The sequence below is a fragment of the Carcharodon carcharias genome, chromosome 21, assembly GCF_017639515.1.
Source record: "Carcharodon carcharias isolate sCarCar2 chromosome 21, sCarCar2.pri, whole genome shotgun sequence".
Taxonomy (NCBI): domain Eukaryota; kingdom Metazoa; phylum Chordata; class Chondrichthyes; order Lamniformes; family Lamnidae; genus Carcharodon; species Carcharodon carcharias.
In genome coordinates this window covers 9,007,467-9,026,009 of record NC_054487.1, presented here as the reverse complement: position 1 = coordinate 9,026,009, position 18,543 = coordinate 9,007,467, and the positions used below count along the sequence as shown (strand labels likewise).

Genomic DNA, 18,543 nt, shown 5'->3' with positions numbered 1-18,543 from the left:
CTGCTGTGAGCCCAGAGTCACCCAGCAGCTAGGAACCCTGTTCGGCCCTGTGCTGCAATCATAGGAATGGTAAAGTGGGAACACCAAATTTGCATGCTGCCCATGTTTAATGGAACAAGCGTGAGCAAGATGCAAATCACAACCCCTACATTAAAAGTAAAGGAGCAGGTGAATTTTTAGCTCTCTTATTCATACTACAACTTCCATGCAATAAAAGGTGAACGTAACATTTGCATTCCTAATTGTCTGCAGTACTTGTATGTTGTAATGAACATTTTAATCACAGAAAATGGTTCATTTTCAAGGACTTAGGACATTCTGGAAGAATTTGTTTTTTCAAAGACATTATCCCTTCAAGGGTTAATGCAGGAATCTGATTGCTATTCCTGGAAAAAGCATCCTTTTACAAGAGAAGGTAATTAAGCAGCTGAAATAAACTGTCAACCTAAAACAAAAACAGAATTACCTGGAAAACTCAGCAGGTCTGGCAGCATCGGCGGAGAAGAAAAGAGTTGACGTTTTGAGTCCTCAAGACCCTTCAACAGAACTGAGTGAATCTTAGGAAAGGGGTGAAATATAAGCTGGTTTAAGGTGGGGAGGGGGTGTGGTGTGGTTGTAGGGACAAGCAAGCAGTGATAGGAGCAGATAATCAAAAGATGTCACAGACAAAAGAACAAAAGAACACAGAGGCGTTGATGGTGGTATTATCTAAACGAATGTGCTAATTAAGAATGGATGGTAGGGCACTCAAGGTACAGCTCTAGTGGGGGTGGGGGGGCATAAAAGATTTAAAAATAATGGAAATAGGTGGGAAAAGAAAAATCTATATAAATTATTGGAAAAAACAAAAGGAAGGGGGAAGAAACAGAAAGGGGGTGGGGAAGGAGGAGGGAGTTCAAGATCTAAAGTAGTTGAATTCAATATTCAGTCCAGAAGGCTGTAAAGTGCCTAGTCGGAAGATGAGGTGCTGTTCCTCCAGTTTACGTTGGGCTTCACTGGAACAATGCAGCTAGCCAAGGACGGACTTGTGGGCAAGAGAGCAGGGTGGAGTGTTGAAATGGCAAGCGACAGGGAGGTATGGGTCATTCTTGCAGACAGACCGCAGGTGTTCTGCATAGCAGTTGCCCAGTTTATATTTGGTCTCTCCAATGTAGAGGAGACCGCATTGGGAGCACGAATGCAGTAGACTAAGTTGGGGGAAATGCAAGTGAAATGCTGCTTCACTTGAAAGGAGTGTTTGGGCCCTTGGACGGTGAGGAGAGAGGAAGTGAAGGGGCAGGTGTTGCATCTTTTACGTGGGCATGGGGAGGTGCCATAGGTGGGGGTTGAGGAGTAAGGGGTGATGGAGGAGTGGACCAGAGTGTCCCGGAGGGAACGATCCCTATGGAATGCTGACAGGGGGGGCTGAAGGGAAGATGTGTTTGGTGGTGGCATCATGCTGGAGTTGGCGGAAATGGCGGAGGATGATCCTTTGAATGCGGAGGCTGGTGGGGTGATAAGTGAGGACAAGGGGAACCCTATCATGTTTCTGGGAGGGAGGAGAAGGCGTGAGTGTGGATGCGCGAGAGATGGGCTGGACACGGTTGAGGGCCCTGTCAACGACCGTGGGTGGAAAACCTCGGTTAAGGAAGAAGGAGGACATGTCAGAGGAACTGTTTTTGAAGGTAGCATCATCAGAACAGATGCGACAGAGGCAAAAGAACTGAGAGAATGGAATGGAGTCCTTACAGGAAGCGGGGTGTGAGGAGCTGTAGTCGAGGTAGCTGTGGGAGTCGGTAGGCTTGTAATGGATATTGGTGGACAGTCTATCACCAGAGATTGAGACAGAGAGGTCAAGGAAGGGAAGGGAAGTGTCAGAGATGGACCATGTGAAAATGATGGAGGGGTGGAGATTGGAAGCAAAATTAATAAATTTTTTCAAGTCCTGACGAGAGCATGAAGCAGCACTGAAGTAATCATCGACGTACCGGAGAAAGAGTTGTGGAAGGGGGCTGGAGTAGGACTGGAACAAGGAATGTTCCACATACCCCATAAAGAGACAGGCATAGCTGGGGCCCATGTGGGTACCCATAGCCACACCTTTTATTTGGAGGAAGTGAGAGGAGTCAAAGAAGAAATTGTTCAGTGTGAGAACAAGTTCAGCCAGACGGAGGGGAGTAGTGGTGGATGGGGATTGTTTGGGCCTCTGTTCGAGGAAGAAGCTAAGGGACCTCAGACCATCCTGGTGGGGGGTGGAGGTGTAGAGGGATTGGACGTCCATGGTAAAGAGGAAGCGGTTGGGGCCAGGGAACTGGAAATTGTTGATGTGACGTAAGGTGTCAGAGGAATCACGGATGTAGGTGGGAAGGGACTGGACAAGGGAAGGGACTGGACAACACCTGCGGTCTGTCCGCAAGAATGACCCAAACCTCCCTGTCACTTGCCATTTTAACACTCCACCCTGCTCTCTTGCCCACATGTCTGTCCTTGGCTTGCTGCATTGTTCCAGTGAAGCCCAACACAAACTGGAGGAACAGCACCTCATCTTCCGACTAGGCACTTTACAGCCTTCCGGACTGAATATTGAATTCAACAACTTTAGATCTTGAACTCCCTCCTCCTTCCCCACCCCCTTTCTGTTTCTTCCCCCTTCCTTTTGTTTTTTTCCAATAATTTATATAGATTTTTCTTTTCCCACCTATTTCCATTATTTTTAAATCTTTTATGCCCTGCTAGCCTTTCCACCCCACCCCCACTAGAGCTGTACCTTGAGTGCCCTACCATCCATTCTTAATTAGCACATTCGTTTAGATAATATCACCACTATCAACACCTCTGTGTTCTTTTGTTCTTTTGTCTGTGATATCTTTTGATTATCTGCTCCTATCACTGCTTGCTTGTCCCTACAACCACACCACCCCCCCACCCCCCCACCTTAAACCAGCTTATATTTCACCCCTTTCCTAAGATCCACTCAGTTCTGTTGAAGGGTCATGAGGACTCGAAATGTCAACTCTTTTCTTCTCCGCCGATGCTGCCAGACCAGCTGAGTTTTTCCAGGTAATTCTGTTTTTGTTTTGTATTTCCAGCATCCGCAGTTTTTTGTTTTTATAAACTGTCAACCTGTTGACCCTGTTGAACTGTGTACAAAGGATGTGTCCATGGGATTTATAGTTCTGAAAAAAACCACGCCTGAAAGATTGTGTTTTAAAGGTGGGATTTGGTTTTGCTTTGAAAAGAGAAGGACCAAATGCATGAGAAGGAAGACAGCAGTCTTTTGCAGTCCAGAACCAGTCCACAGCCGGAATGAATATAAGCTGCTCCTGAGATGCTCTACATGCTGGAATAAATTACTCGAGTATTCCATGAGTCCATCTGAAAAGCAGTGCCAGAGTCATTGATTGTCTCACAGATCAATGCTGAGACCCCAACTGTATAGCCCAGACACCATTTCAAGAATTTCACCGTCTATCCTTTGCCTTTGAACTATTGACTTTTCACCTTTGGTGGAATTCCTCCATTTCCAATTTTATTTAGTTGTTTTTTTGTATGAGTATGTGTGTCTTAGGATATTTCAAAGGAATAATTAGTAGAATTTTATGTTCGGAGCGAAGTCAATAGCTTTTCCCATAATTACGGAAAACCCAAGTGAGGTTAAAGAGATGGAGCAGTTACAGGAAATTTTTCCTTCATGTGTGATGACCAGAGCAATGGCTAAGCAAAGTCCATCACCAGAAGTCAAAGTGATACCACAGACACATGTTTGGCTAGCTGAAGTTTTCTTTAAAGACATAGGTAATCCAAAAGAGATGTTTAATAAATCTTCTCTAGTTGAGGCTCAACAAGCTGACCCAGAGTTAAGTAAGATAGCACAATCAGCATAAACTGAATCTGAGACTGAAGAAGTTCCAGAATGTTATGTTAAAAATGGAATTCTAATGAGGGAATGGAGACCATCTCACAGACCTGTAGATGAAGAGTGAATGGCTATTCATCAAGTAGTGGTACCACCCAAACATTGTAAAGAGAATTAAGGATAGCACATGTATGGAAACGGAAAACTAAAGAATGGATAAACTAGCAGTTTTACTGGCCAGGTCTTCACAAGGACATGGTGCAGTTTTGTAAAACATGCTATACGTGCCAGATGGTAGGAAAACCACAATATGCAATCAAACCAGCACCCTTAAATTTTTTTTTTGAGAAACCATTTAGTTGGGTGCTAGTAGACTGTGTGGGACCATTACCAAAAACGAGAGCAGAACACCAGTATATCCTATTATTATGGATAGGACAACTCAATTTCCAGAGGCCATCCCTTAGAAAAATTACAGCTAAAGTAGTAGTAGAGAAGTTAACCCAATTTTTTACTCAATATGGATTACCGGTGGAGTTCCAGTCAGATTAAGGTTCCAATTTTTTGTCTAAAATTTTCCAAAACAAAATGAGTAGTTTGGGTATAAAACAGTTAAGGTTCACAGCATACCATCCACAGGCACAGAAAGCTTTAGAGAGGTAATATCAGACTCTCAAAACAATGATTAAAGCATATTGCCACGAATTTCCCCACGATCGGGACAAAGGGATGGATTTTCTTTCATTTGCTACCTGAAATTAACCGAGTCCACTGGTTTTAGCCCTTTTCAATTAATTTATGGACATGAGGTAAGAGGTCCTCTGAAATTAATCAAAGAAAAGTTTTTCGGGCAGAAGGACGAATCCTCTATGTTCGATTATATGTCCGTGTTCCAGGAATGGCTCACGGGAGCCTGCAAACTGCCTCAAGAACATCTTAAAGTTTCTCAAACAAAGGTGAAGGAATGGGCTGATAAGCAAGCTATGACCTGAACATTACAACCAGGGAATTAAGTGCTAGTGTTACTGCCTTTGCAGAGGGAAACTCTGAAAGCACAGTAAAGTGGTCCCTACAAGGTAATTAAGAGGGTTTGTAAAGTAAATTATTGAATTGACACCCCAGATCACAGGAAAACGAATCGGCTGTTTCTAATCAATATGTTAAACGATACCATCGTAAGGAGGAGGACAAGAAGCAGCAGGTATGTTAAGTAGTAAGACAGTGAGAGTGAAGCAGGAGACTTAGACAGTTCCCAAATTGAACCTTCTACTATCTGGTTAGCTAACACTGAAATATTAGGACAGTTAGACACCATATTTTCATACTTAGAGGCAGGACAACAAGAGGAACTAGTGAGGTTATGTACAGAATTTAAATGGATCTGCAGGGATAAATCAGGCTGTACAACTTTAGCCATACATGATGTGGATGTAGGAGAATTCCCTCCTATAAAACAGCATCCTTATCATTTAGGGCCAAAGACACAGGCTCAGGTGAAAGCAGAGATCCAGTACAGGTTAGAAAATCACCTCATTGATCCCAACCAAGTCTCCCTATTTGTGTTAGTGCCTAAATCAGATGGTTCAACCAGATTCTGCATAGAACTACAGAAAGGGCAATGCAGTAACAAAAGCAGATTTATTCCCAATTCCTTGCTTGGAAGACTGTATTGAAAGAGTTGGCAGTGAACATACGAACAAGGAGCAGGAGTAAGCCATTCAGTTGCTCGAGCCTGCTCCGCCATTTAATAAGATCATGGCTGATCTGATAGTAACCTAAAATCTGCATCCCACCTACCGCCAATGAATGCTATGCTTCTTACCAAAATAGATCTGTTAAAAAGAAATTGGTAAATTTCTTTAACACCCTGAGCTAAAGAAATATCAGCCTTTGTCACACCAGGTGGTCTTTTCCAATGCTGAGTGATGCCATTCGGGCTAAGAAGCGCACCAGCAACTTTTCAGGGGTTAATGAGCCAAGTGGTAGCTGGTGTTCCTAATTGTGTGGTTTATCTGTGACACTTAGAAACACCACCTGAAACAGCCAGAAGCCTTGTTTAAAAACTAGAGGCAGTTGATTTAGTAATAATCTTGCCAAAAGTGAATTGTGAAAGCGTTGAGTAACTTTTCTAGGACATATAGTAAGGCAAGGATAAGTGTTGCCAAGAACAACAAAAGGACAGGCACTGGTGGAGTTCCCTGCCCCTAAAACTAAATGGGAGATCATGAGCTTTCTGGAAATGTGTGGGTTTTACCGAAATTTGCACCAAATTTCAGCATTATAGCTACTCCACTGACGGACTTGTTACAAAAGAAAGCCAAAGTAGGGTAGACGAGAGAGTGCCAAATATCTTTTGAAAGACTGAAAGCAATTTTTATCAATGAACCAGTGTTGACTGCTCCAAATTTCACTAAACCCTTCGAAGTAGCAATTGTTGCTAGTGACCTGAAGGTAGGTGCAGTCCTGTTACAAGATGATGAATTGGGCATAAAAAAGCCAGTGGGATACTTTTCCAAAAAACTGAATCAACACCAAAAAGATACTCTACAGTGGAGAAGGAACCCTAGGCCTGTTACTAGCTGTTAAACATTTTGAAGTGTATGTCTGCCATGGATACTGGGAGACACTATATTTACTGATCATAACCCCATAACCTTTGTGGACAAATTTAAAAACCAGTATGCCAGTCTATTTCGATGGAGTTTATTATTACAGCCTTATCACTTAAAGACTGTCCACATTGTGGGGAAAAACTGATGCTTTATCTAGAATTTAACTTTGCCTTAAATTTGCTAAAGGCCAAAAGATACAAAGAATAACTGTATTAGCTTTGTATAAAAAGTGAATGAATGAGAATGTGGGTGTGTTTTAGTATTTTTTGTTTATGTTTCATTACACTTTGCAATGAAACACATATAAACATGGTGTTTCATTTCGTCAAGGCGGGAAATGTCATGAACACTAATCACAGAAAACGGTTCATCTTCAAGGACTTAGGACATTCTGGAAGAATTTGTGTTTTTAAAGACACTGTCCCTTAAAAGGTTAGTTAATGCAGGACTCTAATTGCTATTCCTAGGAAAAGCATCCTTTTGCAAGAAAGGGTAATCAAGCAGTTGAAGAAAACTGTCAACCTCTTGGCCCTGGTGAACTATGTACAAAGGGGGTCACATGGGATTTATGGCTCAAAGAAAAACTATGCCTGGAAAACTGTCTTAATAGTGGGTTTTGGCTCCGCCTTAAGAGAAGGACCAGCTACTCGAGAAGGAAAACAGCAGCCTTTTGCAGTCCAGAACTGAAAGTGAATATAAGCTGCTCTTGAGATGCTCTACCTGCTGGAATAGAGTATCCTCGAGTATTCCATGAATCCGCCTGACAAGCTGTGCCGGAGTCATTGATTGTTTTGCAGATCAGTGTTGAGAGACCAACCATATAACCCAGATGCCATTTCAAGAACTCTACTGTCTATCCTTTGCCTTGGAACCATTGACTTTTAGCCTTTGGCGTAATTCTCCATTTCCATTTTTATTTCATTGTTTGTTTGTATGTGTGTGTGTGGGCACGCGCGTGTGCGCATCTCAAAAAAGTAATTAATAGAATTTTATATTCCATACTGTATGTTGATATGTGTTGCCTTTCTATTTAACAAGACTGGTTTCATAATAAATTAATAAATTTGTTCTTTATTGAAAGAAGCCTGGTTAAAATCTCTTTTATCTGGGTACCAGTAGTGAAAGTAAACAATTGGTCATATTGGTGAGTAAATTAAACTTTGAACTAATGGTGCAATCTGTGGAACAGTGAGGCTAATTAAATTGTGCATGCCTCCCATCCCGGGGGGTAACAATGTTAACTTAGTGATTCGTATAAAAGGACACCCAAAATCACTCTGAATCCCAACTTTTACTCTTCTCAGCTTTGTAGAAGTATTCTTCCATCCAAAATGAATAATTTCCACACTCCCTCACATTATGTTCCATCTACAACTTTAATGAGTCAGTACCTAATTCCAACCTCCTTACGTACTCCTCACAGCTTACTTTTGCACCTAGCTTTGTATAGTCAGAAAACCTGGATATATTACATTGTTTCATAATTTGCCATGGTGAAATTTGAACTCTTGATCTTGGGGTTACAAGCCCAGTACCATAACCACTTGGTTATTTAGGCCAAGCCCCAGGATATATTACACTTGATCCCCTCAGCTTTGATATATATTGTAAACAGCTGAGGCCCAAGCATGATTCTTGTGACACCTCACTAATTACACCCTGCCATTCTGAAAATGACTCCTTGATTTCTACTGTTATTCATCTGTTAACTAATCTTCAATCCACGCTAATATATTACACACCAATCCACAATCACAGGGAAATAATCTACTTCTTACTCTGAAATCAATTTATTACCTATAGTGAGGATGCAGTAGTTTCAGATTGTAAAGGGTGCTGGGCTAGCATAATCTCAAACAGTGTTTGCTAAAGGTGTCATTTTTAGCTATAGAGACCTATCAATGGGATGGACGTAGAAGTGATAAGAATGGTGGTCAGGAGGGAAAGATAGTGAGCTGACATCTTATTTTTGCACAATAATTTAATATGAAGGTTCAAAATGCTGCCTAACCTCACTGTGTCACCAATGGGTACATACGCCACAGCCATATACCACATTGGAATTAAGAAATTACATTTGATTTTTGGATACACAAGTCATTATGTTTAAGCCACTGGAATTATCTATACTTTGAAGTGATTGGATATGTACTGAGAGATGCTGTTTGAGGCTGATCAGTAAGAATGAAAAAGAATACAATTATAGCAAAAGAAAGATAAGGAAAAAACAATGGGGGACTCAGATAAAATATACTTGGTTACATAAGATAAAATGAAAATAAAATGAAACAAGTGCAGCAATGAAAACACCACAAAAGCAAAGAAGTGTTAGCACAAATCTATTGAAGAATAGTGTTTATGTTTTTCCTACAGTGATGGCCTCTCAGTTTGGCTATGTGATCAGCATAAACTCTGGTGGGAATAGTGGAGGTTAGCAAGGTGAGTAAAGGAAAACTAAAATTAATTTTGACCACAAAAAATGAAATAATTCAGCTTATAGGAAGCCATAATTTGTGACAATTGTTCTGTAGTTATCTTCCATAGTTAGAATCAGGCATTTATCCAATTCCCTTCTGAAAGCCACGATTGCACCTGCATCCATCACACCCTCAGGAAGTGCATTCTATATCCTATCCACTCGCTGTGTAATAACGTTTTTCCTCGTGTCACCATTGCTTCTTTTGCCATTCGCCCTACATAAGTGCTCTCTGGTTTTCAGCTCTTCCTGGGTCAAGAATTTTAAAATAGGAGTGCGAAAGGAAAGAAATGATGAAAAACAGTTTTCAAAGCAACTAACTTTGGTGAGCGGCATCATAGGGCCACAATACAATGAAGTAGTAACATGCACCATCATGAAGCGGCTCCAAAAATCTCAACACTTTGATCATGGGGAGCTGTGTAATGAAGACCTACAGGTAACAATAATAAAGGACTGGCAGAATCAATGTAGAGTACAGTGCCCTAGATGAATGCCAACATTAACAGTGGTTTAGGGTCAGGCACTTTGAGGCAAAAGCTATGTGCGTTAAAGGGGTAGTAAAGGCAGCAAATATATAAATTTAAATAATATCCCCGTCATATCCACCGACTGGAAAATGCTGCCACTATATACCCTTTCTGCTGGTTGTTTAACCTCATTAGAGAGGAGATCATCTTTGGACAAACGATTGGCCTGGTGATCTGAGTCTGGTCTCTATTATTGAACAGCTGGAACATCTGAAAACAGATTTCATGACCATGTGGAAAATAATGCAGACATATCTCTGCTTTCTTCCTACATCCATGATATGACACTGAACAATACAAGCACAAATTGGATAGACTTCACAGCACGGAATCACGGTGCTCAACTCTAGACAGATGCAGGGACTGGTTAAAAATTGGAGATAATTGTGCTACCCAAAGAGGTATTCATATTTTTCAAATCTAAAATCCTTAGGGAAACCAACAAAATAAAAGCTCAGGAAACAAAAAAAAACAAAACATAAGCCAGCTTCATTTAAAATTAAAATGTGTTAATATGCATTCTATTAAAGAAAAGCACTAATGACAAGCATTTCGTAACATTTGGCAGGAACAAGCTTATATTATATTAACTTATAAGGACATTGAGGATAAAAGAAGCTTACAACTTCAGCACACATGAATTGGGCGGGGGTGTGGTTATGTACACAATAGTTCATTACCTGCCAGAGCGTTGCCTTTAATTGATGCAACTTTGCTGTAGAATGAAAAAGAAAAACTGCCCCTATGTGCATTGGGCTAATTACAAGGGTCATTACTATTGATTTCCAGTGAAAAATAACTACTACTACATCATATTTCGACATAGGAATCCATCGCTTAAGATTCCCAATCTTAAAAAGCATATAACAGGTCCCAAGTAAATAACCCCTTAGAAGAGAAAAATGAATATGTAGAGCAGCACCAGATGCAGGGGCAGCTGTGTTGCATAGATTTCAAGAAAATTCTTTTTTACAATGGTACTAGAATGTTATACTTATGGTACATCAATGGATCATTTCAAACAGAGGGAATAAAAACCATTAACTATTATTTTCAGCCTATATTTCTGGGTTGCAGTACTTACTCTTTTTATTGCTTCATACACGGCCCTGAACGCTGGCTGCTTTTCATCGTGGTAGACGCCACGATTTCCATGAAGAACAAAGATTCCTTCATCCTCTGCTGCTTTACAGTTGCTGCCATACATACAGTGGTCAGGACGGTAATTCCATTGACATGGAAAAATAAACAGGCTTTCTGTAATAGGAAAAGGAACAAAACATCAGATAGTGCAGTGCAAGTGATAAAAATAAAGACTCAGTCTAGGAAATTAAGTTAAACATAATTAGATCTTCAAACTCAATGAAATATTTCATCTCGATTTTTCCGGTAACCGGCCTTTGTTCTGGATATTGTCATGCTACTTGTGCATTATTGGAGCTGCACATCCAGGCAAGTAAATGTATTCCATCATACTCTTGCCTTGTAGTTGATGGAATGGCTTTTAGGATTCAGAAGGTGAGTCACTCACTGCAGAATGCCCAGCTTCTGACTAGCTCTTGTAGCTACAGTATTCCTGCGGCTTTTCATGTTAAAGTCAAAGACAACGACCAGGCACCCACCTCCCGGCACATATGTTAATGGCGGGTGCGGGGTACTTTACAATGATAATGTTATTAAATGTCACGGGGAAGTGGTTAGATTTCATATTGGAGATGGTCATTGACTGGCATCTGTGGCACGAATATTATTTGCCATTTATCAGCACAAGGATGAGTAAATAGCCCCAGAGAAGAGAAAAATGGATACACATAGCAGCTCCAAAAGCAGGGTCAGCTGTTGTCTCTAATCAAAATAGAAAGATTTTTGCAACACACCTGCAGGGATTGTTGGACATACAAAATATCATGTCTAAGAATTTTAAAAAAGCATAAGCAGCTCTCAACGCAATGGTGAGAAAGGGGAAAAGAGAGCAAGTGAGTGAGGGGAAAACAGCTGAGTGAGAGAGAGCGAGTTGAAAAGAGCGGAGCAAAGAGAGCGCGTGTGAGTGGGCGAGAGGAAAAGAGCAGACCGAGCAAGGGGAAAAGAGCAGAACAAGAAAGCAAGTGTGAGTGAGTGAGCGAGCGAGCAGGGGGAGAAGAACAGGGCAAGAGAACAAGTGCGAATGAGCAAGCGGGCGAGGGGCAAAGAGCAGAGCGAGCAATAGGAAAAAAGCAGAGCCAAAGAGTGGAAACGTGCAGAGCGAGAGAACGAGCATGAGTGAGTGAGCAGAGCAAGGGGAAAAGAGTGGAGTGAGAGAGTGGGAACATCTGAGCGAGAAAACGACTGTGTGTGTGCGAGCAAGGGGAAAAGACTGGAGCAAAAGAACAAGCGTGAGTGAGTGAGGGGCAAAGAACAGAGAGAGAGGAAGCCAGTGAGAAAAAGAAGCGGAGCAAGAGAACTCAAATGAGTGAGTGGAAAAGTGTGGAGAGAGAGAATGAGCAAGAACAAGCAAGAGAAAAAGGAAAGCGAAAGAACAAGCGCAAGCAAGTGAAGGGCAAAGAGCAGAGCAAGAGAACGGGTGTGAGCAAGTGAGTGAGCAAGGGGAAAAGAGCAGAGTGAGAGAACGAGCATGAGTGAGCGACCGAGCGAGGGCAAAAAGCGGAGGAGAGTGAGCAAGCAAGGGGAAAAGTGCAAAGTGAGGGCAAGCAAGTGAGAGGAAAAGAGCGGGGCAGGAGAACAGGCGCATGTGAGCGAGGGAAAAAAGCTGAGAGAGAGACAGCGTGTGTGCAAGATGGTGGAAAAGAGCAGAGCGAGAGAGAATGAGCAAGTGAGGGGAATAGTGCAGAGTAAGCGAGCGAGGGGAAAAGAGCGAAGCGAGAGAATGGGCGTGAGCGAGCGTGGGGAAAAGAGCGGAGCAAGAGGTCGGAAAAGTGCAGAGCAAGAGAACAGGTGTGAGCGAGTTAGGGGAAAAGAGCGGACCGATAGAACAAGCATTAGCAAGTGAACGGAAAAGTGTAGAGTGAGAGTGGAAAAGTGCAGAGCGAACGAGCGAGGGGAGAGGAGCGGATCGAGGGGAGAGGAGTGGAGCGAGGGGGTGAGGGCAAGCGGGAAGGCGAGGGAGAGCAGGAGAGCGGGTGCGAGGAGGAGACGGGGGCAAGCTTGGGCACACGGGGCGGGCCAGAGCTCGGGCGGGTGGGCAAGGCGGGCCAGAGTGCGGGCGAGAGTGCAGGCGGGGGGAGTCACAGTGCGGGTGAGCTGGAGCGTGGGCGGTGGGGAGTCACAGTGCGGGCGAGCTGGAGCGCGGGCGGGGGGGGGGGGGAGTCACAGTGCGGGTGAGCTGGAGCGCGGGCGGGCGAGAGCGTCAGCACACAAGGTAACGCCAGTGGATGAAAGCTCCGGGGTGCAAGGTTGAGCGGGGGCTGGCGCGAGGGGGAGCAAAGGCGGGTGAGAGGTGGGCAGGTGCAAGGGTGAGCGGTGGCGAGGTGGTGTGGGCGGGAACAAGGGCATAGGCGGGACCGAGAGCGGGTGAGCGAGAGCACGCGAGAGAAAGGGGAATGGAGTGAAAGTGGCAGAGGGAGTTGGGGGGGGTGCGGGTTGATGAGGAGAGAGAGTAGCAGGAACAAACCTGGGTTGTGGTGGAAGACAATATTGAGTAAGTCTTGGTCTCCCCATGTAATGTTGAGCTTATACTTCTTGAATAAAGGTAAAAGTAAATCTTCCCATTTCAACCTTGCGGTTGTCATATCATTCTATATGATAGAAAAAAGTGAACATAAAACTCATGTTAATGCTGCAATTTGCTACATAAATAGTTGAAAGAGGTCAAGTAATATTTCTAATCAGAAACACAATAGACACTGATATATTTTCAAAGAAAATGTCCATGTTCTTCACAAAACACTTGATTAAACTCCTCATATATTCAGTTCAAAGCAGCACCCAATATGTTACCCATTTGCCTACCAAACGAAGATGTCTCAAGTGGAGGTTTTTTCACTTACTTAAAGTCAACTTCTGATTATTTTGGACAGCAGGAGAATACATGCAGCCTTTAGTTATCAGACATCACCACACTTTGTTCTTAATGATTGAAACACATTTCATTCCCAGTTTATATTGGCACATGAACGGCAGCGCAAACCAGAAATGGGCAGATGTAAAAATGACAATATATAAACTGTGCCGAATTCTCTGCTTCGGAACTTGGTTCAAACCAACTGCAACAAGTACAGTCCAATCAAGGTTTGGTAACTTGGTATTAGTTGACATGATGCTGAGTAACTTCTCAAAAAAAAGGTGGGGAACAAAAATAATGGTTGAGGTAATTGGTCACCAGCAGCTTTCAATGTCCATGTTAAAACAGGGGAGGTAGAGGTAATCACGTCAAAAAGAACCAGGTATAGTAGGATTTAAGGAGACACGGCTACAGAAAAATCAGGACTGGAAATTAAACATTGCAAGTATAATATATTTAGAAAAGCTAGAGAGGGAAAAGGATAAATGGGAATATAGATTGCTTTCCTTTATTGGATGAGGCATTGAATACAAAAGCAGGGATTTAATGCTGGAACTATATAAAACTCTAGTTCGGCCACAGCTGGAATTTTGTATACAGTTCTGGTTGCCACATTACAGAAATAACATAATTGCTCTGGAGAGAGGACAGAGGAGGTTTACAAGAATGTTGCGAGGGTTTGAAAATTGCAGCTATGAGGGAAGATTGAATAGACTAGGGTTGTTTTCCTTAGAACAGAGGTGGCTGAGGGCTGACCTAATTGAGGTGTACAAGATTATGGGGGGGTCAAGATACAGTAGACAAGAAAGACCTGTTTCCCCTAGCTGAGGGATCAATTACCAGGGGGCACAGATTTAAGGTAATTGGTAGAAGAGTTAGAGGGGACATGAGGAAAAACTTCTTCACCCAGAAGGTAGTGGAAATCTGGAATTCACTGCCTAAATTGGTGGTTGAGGTTGAAAAACACTCAACTCATTTAAAAAAGGTACCTGGAGCTGCACCTGAATTGCAGTAACCTGCAAGGCTATGGACCAGTTGCTGGAAAATAGGATTAAAAATGAGCGGCTAGTTTCTTTTTCTCCTCTTCTTTTTGTCGGTACATACATGATGGGCTGAAAGGCCTCTTTCTGCGCTGTCACTTTTCTATAGTTCTATGGAGTAGCTATACCGATTAGGGACACCATTATGGCAGGAAAGAAAGGTAGGCAAATAAAACTAGCATCCATCTGGACCCATCAGTGCCCCTCCTCTGCATCTAGCTATAACACGGTTACACACCACATCTACAAAATTATATCTCATATTCTTTGATATAAGATAACAAAGGATCAATCACACTAACAGGAGTTGTCTATAGACCACTTAATAGTGGAAGAGAGGTGGAGGAAGAAATCTGTAGACAAATTATAGAACTGAATGAATAAACATAATAATGGGGGAATTTCAACTATCCTAAAATTAATTGGGCAGAAGAGTAGGTAAAGGGTACAAAGGAATGGAGTTCCTACAATGTGTACAAGACTCCTTTCCAACCCAATATATAAAAATGCACAGCAAGGTAAGATTTGCTATTGGATGTAGTGATGGGAAATGAGCCAGAGCAAATAGAAGTAAAAGTAGGGGAACATCTAGATAATAGTGATCATAATATAATACAACACACTTTAAGATGATGACAGGAAGGGACCAATGTATGACAAAAAGCAGGTTAACAGAGCAAAGTTGGTTTTAAGGCGCTGAGAATAGAACTTCAGAAAATAAAATTGGCAATATCAACAAACAACAATGTAGAACAACAAAGAGAAACTCAGTAGAGTACAGGGACATTATATTCTGCTAAAAGGAAAAAACAAGCTAAACTCTAATGCAGGGTCTCCCAAACCGTGGGTCATAGCACCCCCCTAATAGGGTCATAGAGGTCGCATCTGGGGTTGTCCACCTCTGAGGCAGCAATGGTGACTGCGAAGAGGAAACTGCCCAGTCTGGAGGCTCTAGAGAGATAGCCCTGGATTCACTGGATCAATGCTGCCGAACTGCAAAGGGCGGAAGGTGAGCCCAAAGTGCCCTTTTACATCAGATCATTTTTAGCGGCAAGTTTGAGTAGGCCTGCAATGTCTGTCCGTTAACTTGATGCAGGCACGGGCAGACACGTGTAATGCAGACACTGAGTGCGGGAAAAGCTAGGTGGTCTTGCAGCTGAGCTGGGAAAGCAAGCGGCGGCTTCAAATATTGCTGTGTTTCTGCTCCTGTCTGCCTGTTGTACAGGCTCCTTTCCACCCTGCCCGCCAGATAGCTACTCTGCTTCACATGCATTGGTAACTAAACCAAGAAGGGGTTGAGCGGGGACTGGGGAGGAGAAAACAAAGCGAAAGTGATTATGTGGGGAGAGGGGAGTTGGGAAGCAGAGTGTGCATGCATGGTGGTGGAGAGGGGAGGATTACAATGTGTGCGGAGGTGGGGAGAGAAGAGTTTCACTGAGTTTTCTGTCACTAGGAAACATAGAGAGCTTGGCTGAAACCTGCATAAGTATATAAAACATTTTTACAAAGTATTTTAAAAGCTGATTTTCATATTTATATGATGATATATAATAGTCAAGCTATAACAGAGAAAATTGAATGATTATATACCAAATGTTACTATGCTGCTTTTTTTCTCTCAGAGGGTTGTGTGACTTTGGAACTCTGCCTCAGTAGCTGGTGGAAGTGGGGTCATTGAATATTTTTAAGGCAGAGGTAGATAAGATTCTCATTGGGCAAGGGAATCAAAGGTTATCGGGGTTAGATAGCAATGCGGAAATTAAAACACAAGAAGATCAGCCATGATCTTATTGAATGGCAGAGCAGGCTCAGAGGTGTTGAATGGTCTACTCCTGTTCCTATTTCTTATGTTCTTATTGCTGTTTTGTTTTTCCTGACGTCTGGGATCACGTTAATTTTCAAGTGTTAAAATGTAAAATATTCGGGAAACACTGCATTTTTAGGTTTGTGCAGTCCTTGGCCATTTGCAACTTCTTGTATGTAGCTTACCTATGATTTATCAACTGGTCCCTCTGTTACGACTGCGTAAAAGGCGTTTCCTCAAAATGGTCCGTGAGCTAAGAATTTATGTGCTTGTATTTAATTCCTTTTAATAGTCTTAAACCAGAAAAGGTTAGTTTATTACAAGACACTGCTGTAAGTTACTTAAGTAAAGGTTACTAACTGAATACATAAAGATTGAATGCAGATAAGGATGAAAGACACTTATAAAGATGAGATTCAGTTCAGTCCTTTAAGATAGTATTGGAGGTCTATAGCACGCAGTTGAAGCACTGGTTGTCTGGAGTGAAGATTAGTGTTCAGCAGCTGCAATGGCTGCTGTAGTCAAAAAGTCAGCGTTTGGCTTTTCAGGTGGACTCTGCAGGTAGCTTTTGGGAGCGAGTGATGGTCCCTTTTCTTTAATGGTTCTGCTGGCACGCCACTTGAAGACTCTCTGGATTCTTTCTTCAGGAAAACATTGATAATTTCTGGACAAATTCCTCTCTGATTCCAATCACAGAGAGAAATCCAGCTCTTACTGCTGTTCTCAGTTAGTTCAGTTAGTTGACAGTTTTAGGCTGGGACTGTCTTCCAGAGGTCTTCTGGGTTCTTTGCACAAAATGGCTGTTCTCAACCAGACTTTATACAGTTCAATATTCAAAACGACTGCTATCCCAAACTGTCAAAGCTTCTATATTCTTTATTGGATTAGCCAAGGTCTGGAAGCATAGTCCTATCCATTATCTTTTAGCTGAGGTAATTAAACTTTTAAATATCTCAGCCATTAACTTGAAAGGCTCTCATTCTTCCATGTTTGGTGAGGTAGGAAAGAGCTATTCACACCTCCAGGGAAGCCAGTCAACTGGTTTCTGTTTACCCAAGTGAAAATGTGCGTTGAATTTCAAATGTCTTTACATGTCTGGATATGTCTACTTGGACCCTTCGAGAAGCTTGGTAAACATTGCAATTGTAAAAGATGGTGACTCAGCAGCCAGTTTTGAGGCTCCTTGTGTCCATTTAAAAGAAAAATTAGCTTTTTACAAAATCTATAATATTCACAACTACACATTCATGAATCCTCTGTAAATCATGCTTCTGATGATCCATTAAGTGATAATGAGACTCCCAACTTCCAATGAGCTCAGGCTGTGGAGAATGGATTGGAATATATAGTTTAAAGGCGCTTTATTCAATGCTGGTGAAAATACAATAGTTTGCTGGCCTAAATAACTTGCAACTCCTAAAAAATGGAAAAGGACATCACTTGAATTCTAGGGGCTAGCTCAGTGACTCGCATTGAGTTCTTGACTCTCAATCAGAAACCTGATGTTGACTCCGAAAGCTACGTGGACTTCTATGCACTTGTGTGGTTTGGCAACTGTGAAGACAACAAAATTAGGCTTTCCTAACACTGACCATCTTTTTCTAGTTGCTGACATACACATGCAACTTCTGGCTGTATTGTGCATTGCACATGTTTAAAGCGTACTTTACAGGAATACATTGAAAACAGCCATCATTCTGTGCAGTAGTCAACATGGGTCTGTATATACATTTTAATTTAAGCTGTGCAGTCACACAACAGGCAGCATGTTGCATTTCCAATGTTCTGTAAGTTGAGTTACGGGACCTGGAACAGATAGCAGGGGAGTGGAAATTAAAAACAATGGGAAAGACGAAGGGGGCTGCAGAAGGTTGTTGAGGGGCAAACAGGTGGGGGTGGTGGGCGTGGGGGGGGTGAAGAAACGGTGAGGGATCATAGGGGAAGGGGAACTGAGGTTTTGGGACATACAATGATGGTACGAGCATTTGGAGAAAATGCATATGCGCCAGCAGGAATTACAGTGCAAGTGACTACATAGATAACAGATGATAAAGGAGAATAAGAAAAGATTAGGAGAGAAACAATTAGGAAGGCAAAGGGGAACCATGAAATTAAATTATCAAGGAACATAAAACAAAATAGTAAAATATTTTATAGGCACATCGTTCATGGTTTGAATAGGACTATTAAGAGGTAGACAGTATAATACCATGGATAATGATAAGAGAGATGGCAGAAATATTAAATAA

At 42.2% G+C, this 18,543-nt stretch overlaps 1 protein-coding gene across 4 annotated transcripts in view; it reads right to left on the bottom strand.

The window, feature by feature from the left end:
- The window catches only part of gxylt1b (glucoside xylosyltransferase 1b), a 114,726-nt gene that overhangs the window by 10,097 nt on the left and 86,086 nt on the right, over window positions 1-18,543 (bottom strand). For all 4 annotated transcript variants that reach the window (XM_041216385.1, XM_041216387.1, XM_041216386.1 and 1 more), the window contains 2 exons: window positions 13,061-13,184; window positions 10,538-10,710 (listed from right to left, as the gene is read on the bottom strand). In XM_041216385.1, the coding sequence (XP_041072319.1) occupies window positions 10,538-10,710; window positions 13,061-13,184 (297 nt within the window). The remainder of the gene's footprint in view (window positions 1-10,537; window positions 10,711-13,060; window positions 13,185-18,543) is intronic.